The 21,055-nt window shown below is 42.2% G+C and overlaps 1 protein-coding gene across 1 annotated transcript in view; it reads left to right on the forward strand.

Moving 5' to 3' along the window:
* The window catches only part of dnah1 (dynein, axonemal, heavy chain 1), a 194,400-nt gene extending 173,569 nt beyond the window's left edge, over positions 1-20,831 (forward strand). Inside the window, 7 exon segments of the mRNA XM_034167607.1 lie at positions 1,445-1,621; positions 5,299-5,469; positions 6,861-6,991; positions 10,579-10,723; positions 11,569-11,775; positions 20,131-20,365; positions 20,651-20,831. Coding sequence (XP_034023498.1) covers positions 1,445-1,621; positions 5,299-5,469; positions 6,861-6,991; positions 10,579-10,723; positions 11,569-11,775; positions 20,131-20,365; positions 20,651-20,772 — 1,188 coding nt within the window. The 3' untranslated portion in view covers positions 20,773-20,831.
* The last annotated feature ends 224 nt before the right edge of the window (positions 20,832-21,055 follow it).

Consider the following 21,055-nt stretch of genomic DNA (forward strand, 5'->3'; position numbering starts at 1 on the left):
CCTGTACAAACCGAAACTGACCTTTGTCGCCATTCTTGCTGTTTTTACCCCATAACTCCATAACATTCACTCATAGATAGTCCAAACTGTACCTTTTTGGAATCATTATGTTCAAACAAATAATGCGATATGAAATGATAAAATTTAGTTTGTGACTACATCAATTGATAGAACATATTGTTAGCATAAAGTTAAAGCTAGAATACCGGCAATCTTCATCCATAGCGTAGGAATCCATAGCGTGTTTCACCCCAGCAAACGTCACAACCTGCAGATGAATTCAAGCCGGAAGTGTGCTTGAGTGCGCTTGCGCAGATGCACTTAACAACTCAGATAATCAGATAATAACAAACTCAGATAATAACCATAACTGTACACCATCAGACACCAGTCACCAGGCAACTCACCTGTCCAAAAGCAGTGCTGCAAAATCCTTGTGAGTTTGATCGCCAGTCTTCTGTCGCAGTTGCTCCCAACGATCTCTCACCGTTGTTGATCTTCTCTTTTTCTCTCGCTCCAAATGACGTCTTTTCTTCGCACTTTCTATGTATATTGCCAGTCTTCCTCGCTTTCTTCCACTTCTGTCTCTCTCCTCCATCTTGCCTTCTTCATGCATCGCAGCTAGCAGTGAAACCCCCCACATGACCTGTGACGTCACCCCGACAGCGTCCTGGCTTTCGATTTTTTGCCACGTGCCAATAATTCAGAATTTGCTTTGATACGGAAGAATTTTAATCACGTTCAGTCTAATATTTTGGGAATCTTTTATATTCACACTAACGAACAAAATTACTTTGGTCCCCATCAAAATCCATCTCAATTTCAATTTTAATATGCTTCCTGGCACTCCAGCTTTAATTGCTAACATGCACAGTTTTAAGTTTCTTCACATTCCGTGAGGCTATCAAATTGAGCATTCTAAACGTAGAAGAAGTTGATGAAAAACTTGTGTTAAATTTAGTTGCTTTTAAAATTGAGTAATCGGTAAAGTAACTAAATTACTTTGTCAAGGAGGAATCAATAATTGGATTACTTTTTCAAAGTAACTGTGGCAACACTGGCCTTATATGACCTAGGCATGCGCTGTGCCTTCCTTGAGCGTCCCATGGCATTCTCTGAGATTTTCTGGTCACATAAGGGACTTCATCCATGTGTAGGGGGTTTTAAGTCTAAAATAAATTTTGCTGTCTGCTGAATGAAAGTAAAAAATCTTTTTCATCAGCAGTTTAATTTGAATTCTGTCAATTCTGGACGTGGAAAATTGATTCTCATGCCATAAAATTGAACATCGGAATATTGTGAGTATCAGCGTGTTTCCCACCTCAGTATGTATAGACAAGCAATGCAAAGAGCTCTTGTTTGAACCAAAGAATAAGAATGCGCTGTGTGTTAAATGTGTTGATACTGCATCCACATAGTCATGGTTGTATATGTGTCTGTCCAGGTGTTAAAATACACTGCTGGGGAGATTAATTATGGTGGCCGTGTGACTGATGACTGGGACAGACGCTGTCTCCTCAGTGTACTGGAAGATTTCTACTGTCCCGCTGTGCTCAGTGCTGACCATTTCTATTCCTCTTCTGGAGTCTATCACCAGATTGACACGAATCTGGATATCAAGGTTTGAGAAGTACACAGTTGGACAACACCAGAGTAATTAGTAAAAGTAGAGCTTAATGACCACTCAGTTTTAATACACATTTTGATGAATCATCACTCTGTCTGTCCATCACATAAAGAAAACATTATTTAAAATGGGGACATAATTTTTCCTAAAAATGTAATAATAAATGAGATTCTAATCCAATTACATTTTTTCTGCAAAATTGATTGGTTAATCGTGTGAGATTTCAGACCATAAAATATCACGTAAACGGTGGCAAAATATTAAAACTGTTTCACACTTAATGTGTTACTCCGCGCCCTGTCTGTGCTCGTTGCTACGTAGATGTCAATAATGGTGCTTGTCAGCTGAGAGCGAGGTTGCCAACCGCCATTAAACATGGAGAAGAAGAAGAAGAAAAAACTAATGGAGCAACAACACCGAAATGGATTAATTTAAGCTACCAGGCGAAAGTAGTATTGTGGATTTTGCTCATAGAATTTACACTTTTGGCATGAAGACGCTGTTGCCACGGTAAGCTTTGATGAGCCGACCACACCTTTTGTCTGCGTAACATTTTTACCGAACTATATTGTTATGTGGATTAAGATGTAGCCTTCAGTGGTGGACACGGATCCGTGCAAACGTTGGAATTGGATTAGAATGGGAATAACCCCCTTGGGTCTGATGATTTGCGGACATTAATGCTGGATTACAGTCGCAAATAGCCATTTTACCGGCTCTGCTAACGTGTCCCCGGTCAAACTCCTTTTTCCTTTTTTTAAAACTCAATTTGCGAACGTAAAATCCAGCATTAACATCCACATCTGGGGACATACGAGGGCTGTCCCCGGAGGCAGGATTATTGCCCCATATGTGTCATATTTTAACCCTTTAGCACCAGCCTCAAACGACACTGCACTGCCCAGTTAGTCTCAGTAAACGATATTTCACCCTAAATGTTACTCTTTGATTATGTTCCTGGCATTTGAATCTGATTACTATCCTTTGATCCACCCCCTTTATCTGTACCAAACTTGGGTGGGTTCTTCTTTGGCCCATTTCCCACCCCTTGGCAAAGGTTCAATAAAAATTAGTTTATGCGTTTTTGTGTAATTCTGCTCACAATGAAACTAATGTTGCATTCACATTAGTTGTAACTGGTAGATAGTAAAATGAATGTTCCATTGTTTTAGTGAGCAGATGACAAAAAATTTGTCCTCCGGTGGCTGTGAGCACAGTAACCGCGAATCGCAATGGGACATGCTGTCAAAAGGTTAAAATTTTCAACTTTTACCGCTTGTCATAGCAACAAGGACAAACTGGTTTTAATCACATAATATATGCAGTCCCACAGTGACGCAACACGGGTACCTGACTTGTCACAGACTGACATTCTGTCAAAGTGAGCGGTTTGCCTCAAAATGTGACAACTTGGGTTCTTTTATTGCTTACCTTCCAATATGTATTTCATATAAAAAAAAAAGGTCTTCAGGATTTTACTACTGTAATGTAGCATATTGGTGCTCCTTCTGCTCTCCTTTTTTTCCACCACTGGGGGCAGCACCACATACAGTAGCAGAAAGTGCAACTATTGTTAGCGTAGCTTAAATAGCATAACATAATTTCCCATAATTTGCCCATTCTGAACCAGTGTGACAGTATTCACAAAGTATGTTTACCCATTATACTGCCTACCATTGTCAGACATGTTGATTTTGCTTTTAATTAACCGGCAAAGTTTGCATTCCTGTGACCAGTCATGTGAGACACCCACACTGACGATTGAAATTTTACAAGAGTTGAAGATGTGGAAGTGTCTGAAAAACAACTTAACTCAACTGATTAATAATGCTAAAGATAACAAAATGGATGTTCCATTGTTTTCTGTGAGTGGATGACAGAAAATTTGTCCTCCGGTGGCTGTGAGCACAGTAACCTCAAACCGCAGTGGGAGTTGCTGTTAAAAGTTTAAAATTTTCAACTTTTACTGCTTGTCATAGCAACAAGGACAAACTGGTTTTAATCAGATAATATATTCAGATATTAATCTCTAACCTCAGAAAAAGCTGACTTTTGAAGCTGACATCAGAATTTTAATGCAGCAAAATGCTAAAACTCTGTTGTATCTTTCAAATAAGTAAATTATTGTTTGCATCATTAGTACAGAAAAATGACTGTGGTTCACGTCCTCCTCGACTGGCTGCAGCTGCAGACGACAGAAATTCTGCTATAATGACCTTTATGACAGACTTTTGCCATGAACATCTGAAGACAGCATAAAAACAAACAGGCTGGTGAAAACATAATCTTCTTGCAGGGGACTAAATAAAAACACAAGTAATGATGACAAGACATTTGTTTCATATTTGAACTTTATAACCAGAAATACATGCACACATACCTCAGCATGAATGTTTGTGCCGTCATTAAAAAATAAAGCAACCATGATCTGTTCAAACAACCGGTGCAATCCAGAGATAAAATATATTTTACAACAGACCGTACTACAGTAGTTTGCTACACATATTTACATATATTACCACTTGATGCATTTCACATATAGAAAACATGAAAAACAAGAGCAATCAGTGATTTTCGTCCACCAATGTGAATCCGGATCACCTCCAAAATTTAATGGAGTCTTCCATGGCCTAATATTTATCTGTGGTAAAAAATTTGGTGAGAATCCATAAAGTAGTTTTGACGTAATCCTTCAAAGCCTGTATAAAGGGAAACTTGATCCAGAATCTGGATCCAGATCACCTCCAAAATTTAATGGAGTCTTCTGTGGCCTAATCTCTATCTGTGGTGAATATTTTGTCAAAATCCATGCAGTAGCTAACAGTAATCCTTCAAACCCTATATAAAGCGAAACTTGATCCAGAATCTGAATCCGTATCCAGATCAACTCCAAAATTTAATGGTCTTCCATGTCCTAATATGTATCTGTTTTTGTCAAAATCCGTGCATTAGTTTTGATGTAAGCCTGCTAACAGACAGACAAACAAATAAATAAACATCAATCATTTTATTACGTCCTTGGCAGATGTAATAAGAGTATTTGGTAAACACTTGTCATGTTCCATAACACTGGTCAACACAATTTTTCTTGCATATAGTTTTCAAGCGCATTCTGAGTAATTTGGGGGCGCTGAATCAGAATCTGGTGTTTGTTTTTCCCAATCACATCACATTTTTGAGATATGAACACATATTTTTTGTATCAAGTATTGAAGCAAAAGCTGCAGTCTCGCACAACTCTACGGCGCCATAACCAATATTACAGCTCTTGTTCACATTTTTGGTTTAAAACTATGCTTTTGAAGCTGCTTTTGTGCAGGATTAGTGGCGTCAGACCCATGAGTGAATTAGCAACTTTTGCATAATCCATCAATACGGAACATACAGATTGCAAAAAACGTGATATGACAGAGGAAATCTGAGCTCAGATTCGGATTTAGCACCCCAAAATTATCCTAACTCAGTTCTCAAACTGATTCTCAATTCCTTTAAGTCAGAAAGTCTGCAGATCTCGAATAAGTATAAAAATGTCATAATGTTCTGACTTAAGTTTGTAGAAAAAGCCAGTCAGTTTAAGTTACAAGTACTAAATTATTTCTTTTCTTTTTATTTTAAATCTCAGCTAATCTCAATTTATTATCAGTGTAAACTGAAATCAGATCTCATCCAAGGGTTACTTGGAATACATCCATGGTTTGCCCATCAATGATACGCCTGAGGTCTTTGGTCTCCATGACAATGCTAACATCACCTTTGCCCAGAATGAGGCCTTCACCCTGCTGGGAACACTGGTTCGACTCCAGCCTCGAGCTGCATCTGCTGGAGGGAAAAGTCAGGAGGAGGTACACATTTCTTCTGATATTTTCAACAAATAATGGGAGCTATATGACTGTAGAAAATGTTGTCACTTTCATCACACGTTGTACTGTGCACAGTTTCTCCAGTCATAACTCCTTAAGCCTATGGCTCCCTCAGAGTTGTCTGAGTGTCTTCGTGATGTCCCTCATTAGTTTCCTTCTTGCACAGTTTCTCAGTTTTTAAGAATTGTGTACTCCAGACAGGTTTCATGCTGAAAAGATCACTACAGATGCAGTGTTTGCGCGGAGAGTGCTGATGACGTATAGAGAAGCGCAGTAGAAATTGTTTGTTTGTTGATTTAGAGAAAGGTTATAACACGGTGCCAAGAAAAGAGTTGTGGTATTGTATGAGGAATTCTGGAGTGGCAGAGAAATATGTTAGGGTGGTGCAGGACATGTACAAGGACAGTGTGACAACAGGGAGATAGGCAATAGGGATGACATTCAAGGTGGAGATGGAATTTCATCAAGAATTGGCTCTGAGCCCTTTATTGCTTGCAACAGTGACGGACATGTTGACGGATGAGATCAGGCAAGAGGAGATTACCCATGGACTACAATGTTTGCAGATGAGATTGTAATTTGTAGTAATAGTAGAGAGCAGGTTGAGATATGCTCTGGAGAGGTAGAGAATAAAGGTCAGAAGGAGCAAGTTGGAAGACTGTACATATAAGTGAATGAGGCGGAGCATGGTGTAACCGTGCACTGCGAGGAGTACAGGTGGTGAAGGTAGATTCATTTAAATGCTTGGGGTCAACTGTCAAAAACAATGGACATTGCATTAGAGAGGTGAGTGAGATTGTTTGGACATGTGCAGAGGAAGGATGTATGATATATCAGGGGAAGGTTGATGAGGATGGAGCCACCAGGCAGGAGGAGAAGGAAAGAGGAATGCCAAAGAGGAAGTTTGTGGATGTAGACATGCAGGTGGGTGGTGTGATAGAAGTAAATGCAGAGAACAGGATGAGTGAGAGGCAGATAATGTGCTGTGGTGGCCCTTAATGACAGCAGGCTAAAGAAGAAGAACTTAAGATGTAAACAGATATTTCAATGACCTAAGACATATTGTTTGATAAAATGGAATATTTGCAGTCATGGAAACATTTGAAAGTCTTCAGCCAAGATGTATGTAAACATACTGTATGTCTACAACTGTATATCCCAGTGGGGGTGGCTCCATAGGGCATTCCTACTGTGCACATAGATCAGTACTTACTGCTGACTGACTGGGATATGATGATCAAATATGGGAAATCCACAAAGGATTCCGTGTGATTGTGATGTGTGTGGATTTGTATGTGTGTAAATCTGCATCTCGATGGGGTAAAGTACGGTTGACACGTGATGTGATGATGTTGCTCTTCCTCTGTGCACAGATTGTGGAGGAGATGGTGACAGGCATCATTGAAAAAATCCCCCAACCTATCAATGTCCAAGACGTGATGGAAAAGTATCCAGTACTCTATGAAGAGTCCATGAACACAGTGCTCATCCAGGAGGTCATCAGGTAACATTACAACTGGTGTAACATAATGTGAAACACTGCAAAAATTTTAGCAGTATGGTGGCTTAGAGGTTATGATATTAAGCACACCTGGGATCTTCAACGAGAAGATCCCAGGTGTGCTTCCAACCTGAACCTGGTTACAAGTACAGGAAATCTAATTAATTAATATCTTGTTCATTGTTCAGAAGCTTGTTTTTGTACCTGTAAATTGTTTGATAGTATTATTCATCACCTAACCATTGGTATTTTCATAAAAAATACTAGGGAAGTGCATCTCTCCCTTATATAAAGATTAGATACATATCTAGATACATGGTTATGATACGACCCAGGAACAAAACTTTTCATTATTGCATGAGTCAGTTCGGTGCAATATGATGCAATCCTCCTGGATCCAAGCCTGGAGTGGTGGGGGGACTACCAGGAATTCCGTGATGCACAATTCAGTCTCCGTACAACCAAAGTAAGAGTTGTGTCCACATTCTCAGCATTGCATATGATCTGTTCCCTTTGGGTCTTGGACTCCACCAGGGCCCCCCCTTGTCACCAATCCTGTTCATGATTTTCATGGTGCAGTCGGGCTGGAGGGTGTCCAGTTTGGTGACATCAGAATTGCATCTCTGCATTTGCGGATGGTGTGGTTCTGATAGCTTCATCAAACAGCGACTGCCGAAGTACACTGGGCAGGTGTGAAGTGACCGGGGTGAGGATCAGCACCTCCAATCCTGAGACCACCTTCATCTGTCTGAAAAGGTTGAATTGTTTCCTCTGTTTCAGGGGAAAGTTACTGCTGCAAATGGAAGAATTCAAGTGTCTCGAGGTCTTGGTCATGAGTAGGGGTAAGATGAAGCATGAGACTGATAGATGGCTTGAGGCTGCATCTGACATTGTACTGGACTGTCATGTTGTAGAAAGGACTGAGCCAGAAGTTGAGGCTCTTGATTTACCAGTAGATTTATCCTCCTGCCCTCACCTATGGGTAATGGCTGAAAGAACAAGGTACAAGCAGCAAAAATGAGGTTCCTTTGTCAGGTATCTGGGCGTACACTCAGGGATAGGCTGGGGTGATTTGGGCATTTGGTGAGGATTTCCTCGCTCGTCTCTCTATGAAGGTCTTCTAGGCACATCCAACTGAGGGGAGGTCCCAGGAAAGACCTAGGACATACAGGAGGGATTATATTTCCCAACTGGCATAGCCATGGCCTTGGGAAGATTTAGGGGACTGGGAGAGGGAAGTTGAGGGTGAGCTGTTTGGTCTGATGCCACCGTAACCTGGACCCAGAGAAGCAGCAGGGAATGAATGAATGAATGAATGATAGAATCCAGTTTTGACAGCTGTGTCATTTCTCTCTGTCAGTGCATGGAACCATCTGCTCCACTTCTGCATCATGAGGGAACATTCATCTCTGTTTTAGTTATGGTTATAGCTAAGATTAAAGTTATGGTTAGGGTAAGGGTTAGTGTTTCCCTGTGTGTCACACAGTACCTGACAGTATGCAACACTGGCACCTGACTTGTCCCACACTGACATTCTGTCAAAATGAGCAGTTTTCTTACCTTCTAATACATATTTCATTAAAAAAAAAAAAAAAAAAAAACAGGTCTTCTGGATTTTACTGCTGTAATGTAGCATATTGGTGCTCCTTCTGCTCACCTTTTGTTCACCAATGGGGGCAGCACCACATACAGTAGCAGAAAGTGCAACTGTTGTTAGCATAGCTTAAATAGCACAACATAATTTTACCATTCTGAACCAGTATGAGTGTTCACCAATTGTGAATCAAAGCTAAAGTTCAGATTGATATGTTTACCCATTATACTGCCTACCGTTATCAGACATGTTTGATTTTGTTTTTACTTCACCGGCAAAGTTCACATTCCTGTGACGAGTCATGTGAGACACCCACACTGACCACTAAAATTTTACAAGAGTTGAAGATGTAGAAGTTGCTGAAAAAGTTTACAAGTTACAAGTTTCACTTTATTTATCCTTAAAAATCAAAATTTAGGGTGCAAGAGGATGTCCAAAACACATGTGCAACAGAGCACCATCACCAGACGCCCACAGCAATTGTACACACAACACAAGACACTCAACAATAAAAACATTCCTTCCCCCAAAAACCAATGACAGAAGCCAATGAACAATACACAACTAAAAACTGTCATCATAAACATAGACAGGAATAAAAAATAAACAGTACAATATTCAAAAATCCTGAAAAAATGTAAAAAGTCAGTTCAATACATTCAAATTCCTGATAGCCACAGGAATAAAAAAAATCCCTGGCATGAATAGTCCTCATCTTAGGAAGCCTAAAACGGCGACCAGAGGGGAGCAAATTGAACTCCTCAAAGAGTGGATGCTCAGGGCAGTTCAAAATTTGGTTAGTCTTTCCTCTGACCCGTTTATCACAAATATGTTGTAGTTGTGGTAGCGGTACCCCAAACACTTTAGATGCCACATTTACCAGCTTTATTAGCTTATGCTTTCTGATCATTGGAAGACCATCGTACCACACCACTGTGCAAAATGTCAGGACTGATTCAATAAAACACTGATTAAACAAAGCCATCAGAGTCCTGCACACTCTGAATGATTTCATCTTCCTCAAAAAGAAAAGTCTCTGTTGGGCCTTTTTGCAGACAGCATCTATCATATAATTCATATACGTTCAGTCACTGATCAGTTCATAGTACATTTATAGATTGAGTCAGAGGTCCATGTGTCGTTGTAGTCATATCTATGACCTTAACATTGATTTTCAATTTGTACCGGTCATTTATTACACCACTATACATTACCAAGTTAAAGAGACAACGTCTGTCTCATATGATTTCTGCATTAGCAGTGACAAGTGGGCACAAGCAATGTGTACTTCCTCTGGTGTAATAATAACCAACAGTTATTATCTACACCAACCAACACAGGAGGATAAGCTCCATCCCTCAGTTGGCAGAAGTAATAAACAATGTGGAATCCCATTCATTTAACAGTGGCCTGCCAGAAGGCTATGAATGTCTGCAACTGAATGTTGAGGGCTCAAACTGGTGTCCTTCACTGTCAGGTAGAGGTGGGCGGATCGATCCTAATATCGATAATATCAGTACCAACGCTGGTATTGATATTGAACGATCCTCGTGTAAAAAGATCGATACTCAAGCTTTTTTCTCTCCAGCACGCACTGACTGCTGCGCACGCAGATTCATCAAAGTCTACTCTCTGTCTGTAAGAGCAGCGCTGCACTGTGTCACACAACACGGAGCAGTGCACCCTTGTATTGTGGTTTGTCAGCCCTCTATCTCAGGAGATTTTGTTTTAAGTTGTGTTGAGTGATATTTTTTTAAACAAAAATGTTGATTGTGATAATAAAGTATTTTGTTGTCGTGTACAATGTTTGGTGAAATTCTATCCTAGGTCTTTTGGATCCTTTGGCTCTATGAAGCCTAAATATGAAAAGGTATCGATATCGGCGATACTGGGCCTGTATTTACTTGGTATCGGATCAATATCAAAATTCCTGGTATCACCCACCTCTAATGTCAGCATTTAATTGAATGGTACTTGCATCTTTTATGTCTTTCAGGTACAACAAACTGCTGGAGATCATTTCGCTGAGTCTCAGTGATCTTGTAAAGGCTCTAAAGGGCTTGGTAGTGATGTCATCAGAACTGGAGCTTATGGCCAACAGCCTGTTCATCAATACGGTGCCTGATATGTGGCGAATCAAGGTAAAATATGGATGCAGTGTTAGTTTTGTTACCTGATATTATTTTTAGCCTGTTAATGTCACATCTTAGGCATCCTTAGGCTGTTTTTGTTTGTTTGTTTGTTTTGTTTGTTGTTTTTGCTCCAAAACTAAATTGCACATACTATACAAGCCGCATACAAACACTTGGGGCCCCACTTTGCAAGGGTTGCAAAGCAGTGCATAGAGCAAGTGTTGTTGCTAGTTCCCAACTATCAGTTACCTGCAGCACTTAACATTGTTTACGTAGGACGTGTACTTGCTCTAATCTATGCACACACGGTCTTAAAATAAGGTGTGGTTTGGCATAGTGTTGGTGCATTGGTGTCATGTGGAAGTAGAAAATGTTCCATAGACCACCAAAAACCTGGTGCAGAATTTGTCTGCTATTTATCCAGTACAAAATTCAGATATGCAAGTGCAAGTCCGCCTCAGCGGTGCTAGTTTTCCTCAGTGGTCATGCAACAACATACTCCCTGCAGCAAACACTTTGCAGTAGTCTTAGATTATATTTCACTTGTGTTTACTTGCTGTTTATCATTGATGAACAGCAAACAAAGATGGCAAGATAATAAACAATGCCAGATTTTTAACATATTATTTGTGTTCTGTTTGTATTCACTTTTGAAAAAACTCAGCCACACATTTCTCACGTTTCACTTGTCATATATAAAAAAACCTAAATTAAATTATATCTTAACTGGGCTGACTTTAAATCATACGTATCCCCTTGCTAATGGTGGAGGATGATACGTTGATGATGCTAAATTTTCAGAACATTTGTGCCTTTTCAGACAGTATTAATGGTGTGTTGGTCTGTAATTGTAGGTGTACCCTTCCCTGAAGCCTCTGGCCTCCTGGGTGTCAGACCTGCTGCAGAGGATCAACTTCATGCAGACATGGATCTCTAATGGAATTCCACATGTCTTCTGGATTAGCGGCTTCTTCTTCCCTCAGGCTTTTCTCACCGGAACCCTCCAGAATTACGCTCGTCGCTCACAAACACCCATCGACACAGTTGGATTTGACTTTAAGGTCAGAAGGCCATCTGTGGGTCAGACAGTCTGTCAGTGCTGCTGCTTCTCACTCACTGAATGACCTTTAACTTGTTGATTCATATTATACATATTTGTTGTTTTAGTTGATAAGCACATTAGCACATTACAGTTGAAAGCAAATAATGAAGGTTTTTTTTTTTTAACCTTCCTTTTCAGGAGCAGGGGAAAATCACAGTAATTGCATCTGCTTAATGTTTCACAACTTGGTCATTACTGGACAAATCAACACAAAATGTCAAGAGCTATTTTCAAATGTTCCATATCCCTGAGAGTTTAATTTAATTCAATCATTAAGAATTGGAAAGAATATGAGACAGTATGGCAAATCTCTTTCAATCAGACTTGTTGTGTGTTGGGGGGTGTGGCTGGATATTTTGGTGTTCTTTTCTTTTCTTTGCTCTCCAGGTGGCATGAGAACTGATTTGTCTGTGGAGAAGGTGCTGGCTGAAGAATCCTTCACCCTCATCAACATCATGTGCAGCACCTGTGAATGGTGCTCACATGCAACCTTAAAGACTTTCAGCTGAAGCAGATAATTGGATGGCGTTCTGCATTTAAGTCATGTGTGATTCAAGCAGAACTGCCGGGAACTCAACCTTGTGATGTTCGTTTGTGAGACGCTGAGGACCGCGCCTGGGTTTGACACATCGAGCCCGTGAAGCAAGGAAGGGTGAGGGACACATGCTGTCAGCACACATCAAAGGTGATTAAGTGTTTGACTAATTGTTGATAGTAACTTGGTATTTTGTTACGCAGTATACTTGAATTGTGATGAGGATTGTGCAGCTCGCTTCTCACTGCTGTGGCATGCGGACAAGTGGTCCTCCACCTGTTGTGAGCAGTGTTGCCACAGTTACTTTGAAAAAGTAATCCAATTACTGATTACTCCTTGAAAAAGTAACTTAGTTACTTTACTGATTACTCAATTGTAAAAGTAACTAAGTTAGATTACTAGTTACTTTTTTAGTTACTTTCCACAGCTGCCGACAACTCACTTTATAGTCACCCTTTCTTGACTTCAATGAAAATAAATACTTGTTTTATAAAAAGTAAAATAAAGACCTCTTTCTTGACCTCATATTTAACTGTTGACAGCACTGTAACAGTAAAACTTGCAATTTCAAACCTACATTGTTTAGAAATGTAACTATTAAATTCTAACTCTCTAAACATTTTACTTGTCGAAATTTTTATTATTTTAAGCAATATTAGTAGTTGTAGTAAAAAACGGCTTCAAAACTGGACCTTTAATCTAGGGGTGTTGTGGGGGAGGGGGGCACATCCCTGCCCCACGCCCCCATTCCATCTGGATTCGCCCCTGCTTTGGCGTTTGAGCACAAAGAATGGATAACATTTATTTATGCAGAAAACAGGACCAGATTTACAGGTAAGAAAGTTTTATTGCGTTTTCACATCATGTGGTCCTCAGAAAGAGAGTTTAGGTGCATTTGAGTGGAAAATAGTGTTAGTTGTTGACGCGTCGCGGAGGATCAGCTGTTTTTAACGAGACGATACGGAGCAGCTCAGCTCAGAATTCTAAATAAAGGAGGGGAAAAAGTATAAAAATGTCTTTGTAAAGCTCAGTGCAGGTGTGCTGATCACCGCGCTTTAAGAGGTGAGGACGAGTCGAGCAGCTGCAAAAAACCGCGGATGAAAAGCTCACAGCTCACTGAAAGTGGGCCGTTCAGTCGAACTCCGACCTCCTGCCCACAGACCAAGTTTAATGCTGCTGTCGACCCACAATGAAAAATAATAGTAACGCACAGTGACTTGGAGAAGTAACTTTAATCTGATTACTGATTTGGAAAGATTAACGCGTTAGATTACTCGTTACTAAAAGAAGTGGTCAGATTAGAGTAACGCGTTACCGGCATCACTGGTTGTGAGAAGCTGCTCATTTGCATAAAGCTTAAAATACAGACCTGCATGTGTTGCTGATAGTGTGTGTCTTTTGAAGGATATTAGTTGTAACTGCTAACTTACCTCACCTCTTCTATGCTTCGCAGAGAGTCGGTTTGTCGTGTCCACCTGGGGGGTGTTTGGCGGTGGTAGTGGGTCCAGGAGCGCCGGGCTTCGATCCTTTTGGGCGCTGGAGAGCGTGCCAGCCTTCACTCCACCAGAAGGACGCTATTTCTGTTTTTACACTTTTTATGCACCTGCGGGAGAAATAAATATATTGTTTTTGGAACCGCTTTTCTGGTTATTTGTAGCGCTGGGTTCCGTCTGACGCAGGTCCGCTCCTCACCCCGCGTCGACACATAACAGTAGTTCCCGGCCATTCCATAATGGACCCAGCGGCAGAGGCGGTTCCTTTTGCCGAAAAAGTTCAAGAACACTTGGAGAAAATATGGGAGCAATTACAGCATCTCGCAAACCAAATTAAACAAACAGACGCCCGTGTTACGGAGCTTGCAGCGCAAGCCGTTCCGCTTCCTGCTGCTCCCGCTGCGGCACCATCGATACTAGTGCAGATAACTCCGTCACCCAGAGATTCGGCGTCCGAACCGATTGTTTGTCGTCCGGAGCCTTGTGCGGTGATGCAATGTTCTCTGGTTTCTGCTCAGTCAGGTTGGAGCGCCGCAGCTTTACGAGGAATGTTTGTAGATGGGTTAAATGAGTCATTAAAAGACGAGCCGGCAGTCCGTGACGAGCCAAACGATTTAGATGAGCTAATATCGTTGGTGATTCGTCTAGATGATCGGATGAAGGAGCGTGGACGCGAGAGAGGGCGGCCATCAGAGCGGGTTTTTTCGTCTCGGGGCTTTCCCCGACACAAATCTGGGCCGCCTCTTCTTCGCCCCACTGAGGCTCTTCCGATGGGACCTCTGGCTCCTCTTGCTGACGAGCCCATGCAGCTCGGACGAACGGAGATCACTGTATTGCCCCGACATAAGCGTCAAGAAAAATAATGGTGACGTATCTCCAGGTGTTCTGGGACAGGCAAAATAACACACATAAAAAAAAAAAAAAATCTAGTACGGGTTAATGTTTTGTTTTCTTTAAATAGGGGTTATAATTTGTTTGGGGAGTCAGAGGCTTGTCTGGTGGAGTGAATGTTAGGCAGATAGAAGCCCGTCTGGGCTCACTTAATCGTTAATTTTTTGTGTGTTTTTAGGTATTTTCTGTTTGGGTTGTTGGGTCGTTTTATTTTGTTGTTTTTTATTTTCCTACATCCCTAACCCCAACCTCACTTGCCCCAAGACCGTTTGTCTTGTGGGTTGTGGGGTGGTGCAGGTTGGTCACGCTGAGCGTTCTCAGAAGACCTCTGCACCTAGGGGGGGGGGGGGTGTTAGGGGCGTTTTTCTTGGTATGGTTAGGGCCCGGTTTCACTCCAGCCTCGGTGAGCCTTTGTACCGTTCGTCATTAGTGTTGCCGGGGTGTGGTGCAGCGGCGACATACCTCAGTCGGAGGGGTGGGCCGATCTGTTGCCGTTCGCCATTTCGGTAGTTCCACCCCTCCCGAGAGGCTGGGGTATGGTCGAGTTGGGGCACCGGATGTATTTCCGGTTCTCCGCTGCGCCTTGGGGTTGGGTTGGGTTAGTTTTTCCTGTTCCCTTCCCCGGCTTAATATTTTGAGCCGTTCGCCAAAATTGAGCCGCCGAGGGGCTCTGGGAGGGACCTGGGGTCTTTCGGGGTGCCGGGGAGGGTAACAGGGTTTACGGTCGTTTTATATCCCCCCGGGGTTGTTTTTGGTAGTCCTCCGGGGGTTGACTTTTGATTTTGTTCTGTTTCCTTCCGGGTTCCACCTCCAGGGTTGATGGGACGGTCCTCTGGGGGGGAATTGGCTTGGGGCCAACTAGCCAAGCGTGGCCAGGTCTGGGGTTCCGGGGGTTGTGGGGAGGGTACCTCCTGGGGTTGATGGTACGGTCCTCTGGGGGGCGCCGTTTGCTCCATGTACACCTGGGGACCTTTGTGGGATTCTGGTTCTGGCTGTTCCTCCTGGAACTGGCGGTAAAGGCCTTCTGGGGGGGGTGGGCTCTGCAGGTCGTTCTGGGGGGGTTGTTTGTTATTTTTCTTTTATGCATTTATGTTTGTATTGTGTTTGTGGGGCTGTGTTGGGTTTTTGCGTTTGGGAGTTTTTCTTTTCTTCCCGGGGTTTGATGGGACGGTCCCCTGGGGAGGTTTTGGGTGGGTTTTGTGTTTTTTCCTGTGTGTTGGATTGTACTGTGGAATGTTTTGGGGCTTTTGTTGATGCCAGCCGGCCTTCCAGCTGCGGTGCCCTGTCCTGCTGTCTGTGGTGGACCTTAGGAGCGTGCTGCTGTCTGCTTCCTGACGAGGACCCCGGAGGGAGGTGCTGTTCTCGGGCCTGGTCTGTTCAGTCGCCGGGAGGCTTCCCGTTAAAGGGGGGGTACTGTTGTGTGTTGGGGGGTGTGGCTGGATATTTTGGTGTTCTTTTCTTTTCTTTGCTCTCCAGGTGGCATGAGAACTGATTTGTCTGTGGAGAAGGTGCTGGCTGAAGAATCCTTCACCCTCATCAACATCATGTGCAGCACCTGTGAATGGTGCTCACATGCAACCTTAAAGACTTTCAGCTGAAGCAGATAATTGGATGGCGTTCTGCATTTAAGTCATGTGTGATTCAAGCAGAACTGCCGGGAACTCGACCTTGTGATGTTCGTTTGTGAGACGCTGAGGACCGCGCCTGGGTTTGACACATCGAGCCCATGAAGCAAGGAAGGGTGAGGGACACATGCTGTCAGCACACATCAAAGGTGATTAAGTGTTTGACTAATTGTTGATAGTAACTTGGTATTTTGTTACACAGTATACTTGAATTGTGATGAGGATTGTGCAGCTCGCTTCTCACTGCTGTGGCATGCGGACAAGTTGTCCTCCACCTGTTGTGAGAAGCTGCTCATTTGCATAAAGCTTAAAATACAGACCTGGATGTGTTGCTGATAGTGTGTGTCTTTTGAAGGATATTAGTTGTAACTGCTAACTTACCTCACCTCTTCTATGCTTCGCAGAGAGTCGGTTTGTCGTGTCCACCTGGGGGGTGTTTGGCGGTGGTAGTGGGTCCAGGAGCGCCGGGCTTCGATCCTTTTGGGCGCTGGAGAGCGTGCCAGCCTTCACTCCACCAGAAGGACGCTATTTCTGTTTTTACACTTTTTATGCACCAGCGGGTGAAATAAATATATTGTTTTTGGAACCGCTTTTCTGGTTATTTGTAGCGCTGGGTTCCGTCTGACGCAGGTCCGCTCCTCACCCCGCGTCGACACATAACAAGACTATCCTCAAAAACAGAGTGAACATGCAAAAAAGGAGACTCGTGAAGAAAAACATCAAGACCTCCATAACAACTTTGAGGGAATTAAACGGCATGTCCATAAAGCATTTTTTTTTTCCCTGGCTGAAGTGCTTTGTGAGCACCCACAAACATTTCATACCACATGTTTCAGTGGAAAAATACCCCTATGTGTGGGATTTGTTTATATGACAACAATAAACACCTAATGACTGCCTTATAATGTAAAGTGATAAAAAGTATTCACCCTCAGCAAGAACCAAGCATCTGTCTAATCTGCTATAACAGATTAGTTTTTTGTTTTGTTTTTTGTCTCTTTTGTGATTGATTTTGAGTACCAAATCTGCAAACATAAACCTCTCCTCCCAGTTCCCTGAAAAGGCACTGCAGTGACATCACAGTGTCTTTCTGAAAAGTTGAGGGAATTTTCAACTTAAAAGTGTTCGGAGCAGCCGCACAAAAAAAGCAGTCCACTTTGAAAACAGACGCTGAATATAGAGGGGTTTTGTTTTCAGCAGGTGGCTGCATGTGGCCACATAGGCTCTGTTCTTATTTCGATCATTTGAAAAAAAAAGATGCTGCCAGAAAATAAACACTGTATGGACAAAGGGGCTTATAGAGTTCAGTGGTTGTGCTTGGAGCCACTGTGTAAGTGGGGCACAATGATACATAATAGTGAAAAGAAAAAACAGTTTTCATATGAAATCCCGTACCTAGATTCTCTGTTTTATTTTTAGCTATGTATTTTTTCAGTGGCCTGCTCTATATTTACCATACTTTATCAGACATCTTCCCTATTTTGCTGTGTGACCGATTTAACAGAATCTAGTGTGACATGTAACACTTGAAATCATCTCTTGATTTTTTTATCTGCTTACTTGTCAATGAAATAATGAGAGAACACACATCTGGCTGTGGAGCAGTTAAGCAACAACTTGTCTGTTTACTTTTCCACACAAAAAGTTATGTGATTTCTTCACGCTACCTGATGGACATACTGTTCTCAGATCCCTCCAGTGAGCTCAAATGGAGGTTTAAAAAAACAAAAACACTACCACGGTGCCCAACGTGTGACTGGAGCGGCGTATGTTCTAGCTCCACTTCCACCCTGGTCAGTGCCACTGTTACAGCTCGCTGAATGGTCAGGATAATCGGTTCTCCACAAATATGACACAGATGATCCCAAAGCAGAACGCCTGATACTGCACCTGCATTTTGGAGGTGTGCAGCATATGCCAAACTGGATGTTTGATTAATGAGAGAGTGCCAGAAAATTCCTCCACTGTTGGCTGTGAGAGCAGCAGCTGCACACCATGAGGCTGTGTACCATTAAAATTTTAAAATATTTTAAATTTTTCCACTTGCTGCATCAACAAGGAAGTACCAGATTAGTGACTATGCTTGTCTTATTGCTGCTTGCCAAGTTCCATTGCTGATTCAGTAATGATGGTTGGAAAATTCCCCTTCATTTAAGGGATTAGTTTATTTCCTTTCCTGAGAGCAGTGGGGGAGAAGTGACACATCTACACACAGACGTGTCTGTCCCAGTGTCTTGTTAGAAGTCAGTCATTTTCTACACTGTAAAAGAAAAAGCATATGGTCAGTAAGTCATATCAGCTTGTTTCTTTAATTTACTTCTACTTAACATAGTAAATTTCATGAGTTATCATTAAACAAACTCAGGTTTGTGAGTTGTTCAGTGAAATGAAAATTTCAATGTGTCAGTTTAATTTAAAAGTATCAGTTTGAAAGGCAACTCCCCTGCATGTCGGTGAAGCAGTAATAGCAGGGTATTACAGGGTTATTTGTGTGTGTGTGTGTGTGTGTGTGTGTGTGTGTGTGTGTGTGTGTGTGTGTGTGTGTGTGTGTGTGTGTGTGTGTGTGTGTGTGTGTGTGTGTGTGTGTGTGTGGATAAGTTAAACACAGCTGGACAGGTTTCCTTCAAACTGTGGGATTATTACTTGGATAGATATGTAGAGGTGATTACATTTTGGAGTAGTTTGGTCAAGGTCAACATGGTCCAAAAAAAACCCACTTTTTATTTTATTTTTTCCAATCCATCTAACCTGCTTGTCTTTGGATGTGGGAGGAAGTTGGAGCACCCGGAGGTTAACTCAAACATGGAGAGAACATGCAAACTCCATAGAGGAAGGCCACAGGTGGGAATCGATCCCATGACCTGCTTTGCTGTGAGGTGACAGGGCTAACCACTAAGCCCCCTGAGCATGCTTGTTAGAGTTAATTAGCTGTGGGTGGAGCAGGGAGAGTGAAAAAGCATGCAGGGTAGGTGCTCTCCAGGAGGAGATTTGGGCAGCCCTCATCTAAAGCATTTATGGTACAAATAATGAATCTTTGTGACTGAAATGGAAAGAATATTTCATGAGGGGAAAGATGGAACATTTCATTTTTCACCTCATGAAATATTCTTTCCATTTTATAAATGAAAAAACATTCATTATTTGTTTTATATAACACCTAAAATAGATCCTTGTCATTTGATATGTTATTAATTCATAAACAAGAGAAAAGGGACATTGGGCCTTTTAAGTCAAGAGGTTCCAAACAGTCCAACATGAACTTTAAGTAGCAGTCAACTTGCTCAGTCTCAGTCAACTTGCAAAAACAGTCACATAGTTCAAAAACAATCCTGAAGATGTAGTCTGTGCCTGATGCCGTGCGGTAACTTCTTCCTGTACAGACTGCCATTTGCTTTCCTCATTCCAAAAAAATCGTGACAGAAATTTCTTGAGTTCTTCATATGACAGTGCTTGTATTTCCAATGTTCCAGCGAATACTGCAGATGCTTCCAGACGTCTTATGCCGTACTGGACCATCAGTCAGCTCGCTTAAATCATCGTCTGTCACCAAAACAAAACCCGCCGTGTTTGTTTTTAAGCTAAGCACCGTTGTCGTTAGCACAAAACATTTAGCACCAAAAGTGCATGGTAAATGGATCACAGTGGCAAATGGTACGAATGATCCATATCATGTGACAAACAAACCACCAATCAAGTGGCAAGGATTGACAAGAATCCTGTTTTGATCTCATCTCTGTGTCACATACTGTTGGTCATGGTTTCTCCTTCAGGTGATTGTGAAGTCAGTGTCAGAGATAAGAGAGAAGCCAAACATGGGCTGCTACATTCACGGTCTATTCCTGGAGGGGGCTCGCTGGGACAAAGAGACAGGCCAGCTCGCAGAGTCCAGGGCCAAGGAGCTCCACACGGAAATGGCCGTCATCTGGATGATTCCTCAACCCAACCGCAAACCTCTGAGTGAAGGGATCTATCTCTGCCCCATGTACAAGACCCTCACACGTGCAGGTGTGTGTACACAGCAGCTGAGCAGGACTTAGATAGAAATCTTGATGAGGTGAATTAATATTGTGGTGCTTTTGACCTCCGTCAGTGTCAGTATGTGGTTGGACACTTGCTGTAAAGTTTGTGTGGTTTTATTACTCGTCCAAAATAGACTCCAGTTGGTGTTGTGTTTCACTCAGCTTCTCAAAGTGCAGCTCTGTTTTTCACCCTCAGCAGCATGCAGCACATCATCAGCCTGCTGGCAAACAGTTGATTCAGTGCTGTGATGGAATCTGTGTGCTTTTGTAGGGACGCTGTCAACTACCGGTCATTCTACCAATTACGTCATTGCAGTGGAGCTCCCAACACATCGCAGCCAGGGACACTGGATCAAACGAGGAGTCGCCCTCATCTGTGCGCTGGACTACTGAACACACTATTTACTTACACTTAGTTACAATCAACACCACTCTGTGTGCCAAGGAATCGCACAGTGTTGCCAAATCTGCTCATTATAAGTAACTGTAGGCTTTACATAAAATAGCAGGTGAATATTGGAAGTAAAAGGATGCTGTTTTGGGGTTTGTTTTGAAATAACATTAAATTGTTCCCATAAGGAAAATGCCTGGATGTCTGCTTCACTGTCTGTCATGTATATTACAGCAAGTCATTTTTTGTGGACCTGCTGTAGGTTGACATCAGTGCAGTGCTAAT

Source organism: Thalassophryne amazonica, chromosome 3, assembly GCF_902500255.1.
Source record: "Thalassophryne amazonica chromosome 3, fThaAma1.1, whole genome shotgun sequence".
NCBI classification, from domain to species: Eukaryota; Metazoa; Chordata; class Actinopteri; order Batrachoidiformes; family Batrachoididae; genus Thalassophryne; species Thalassophryne amazonica.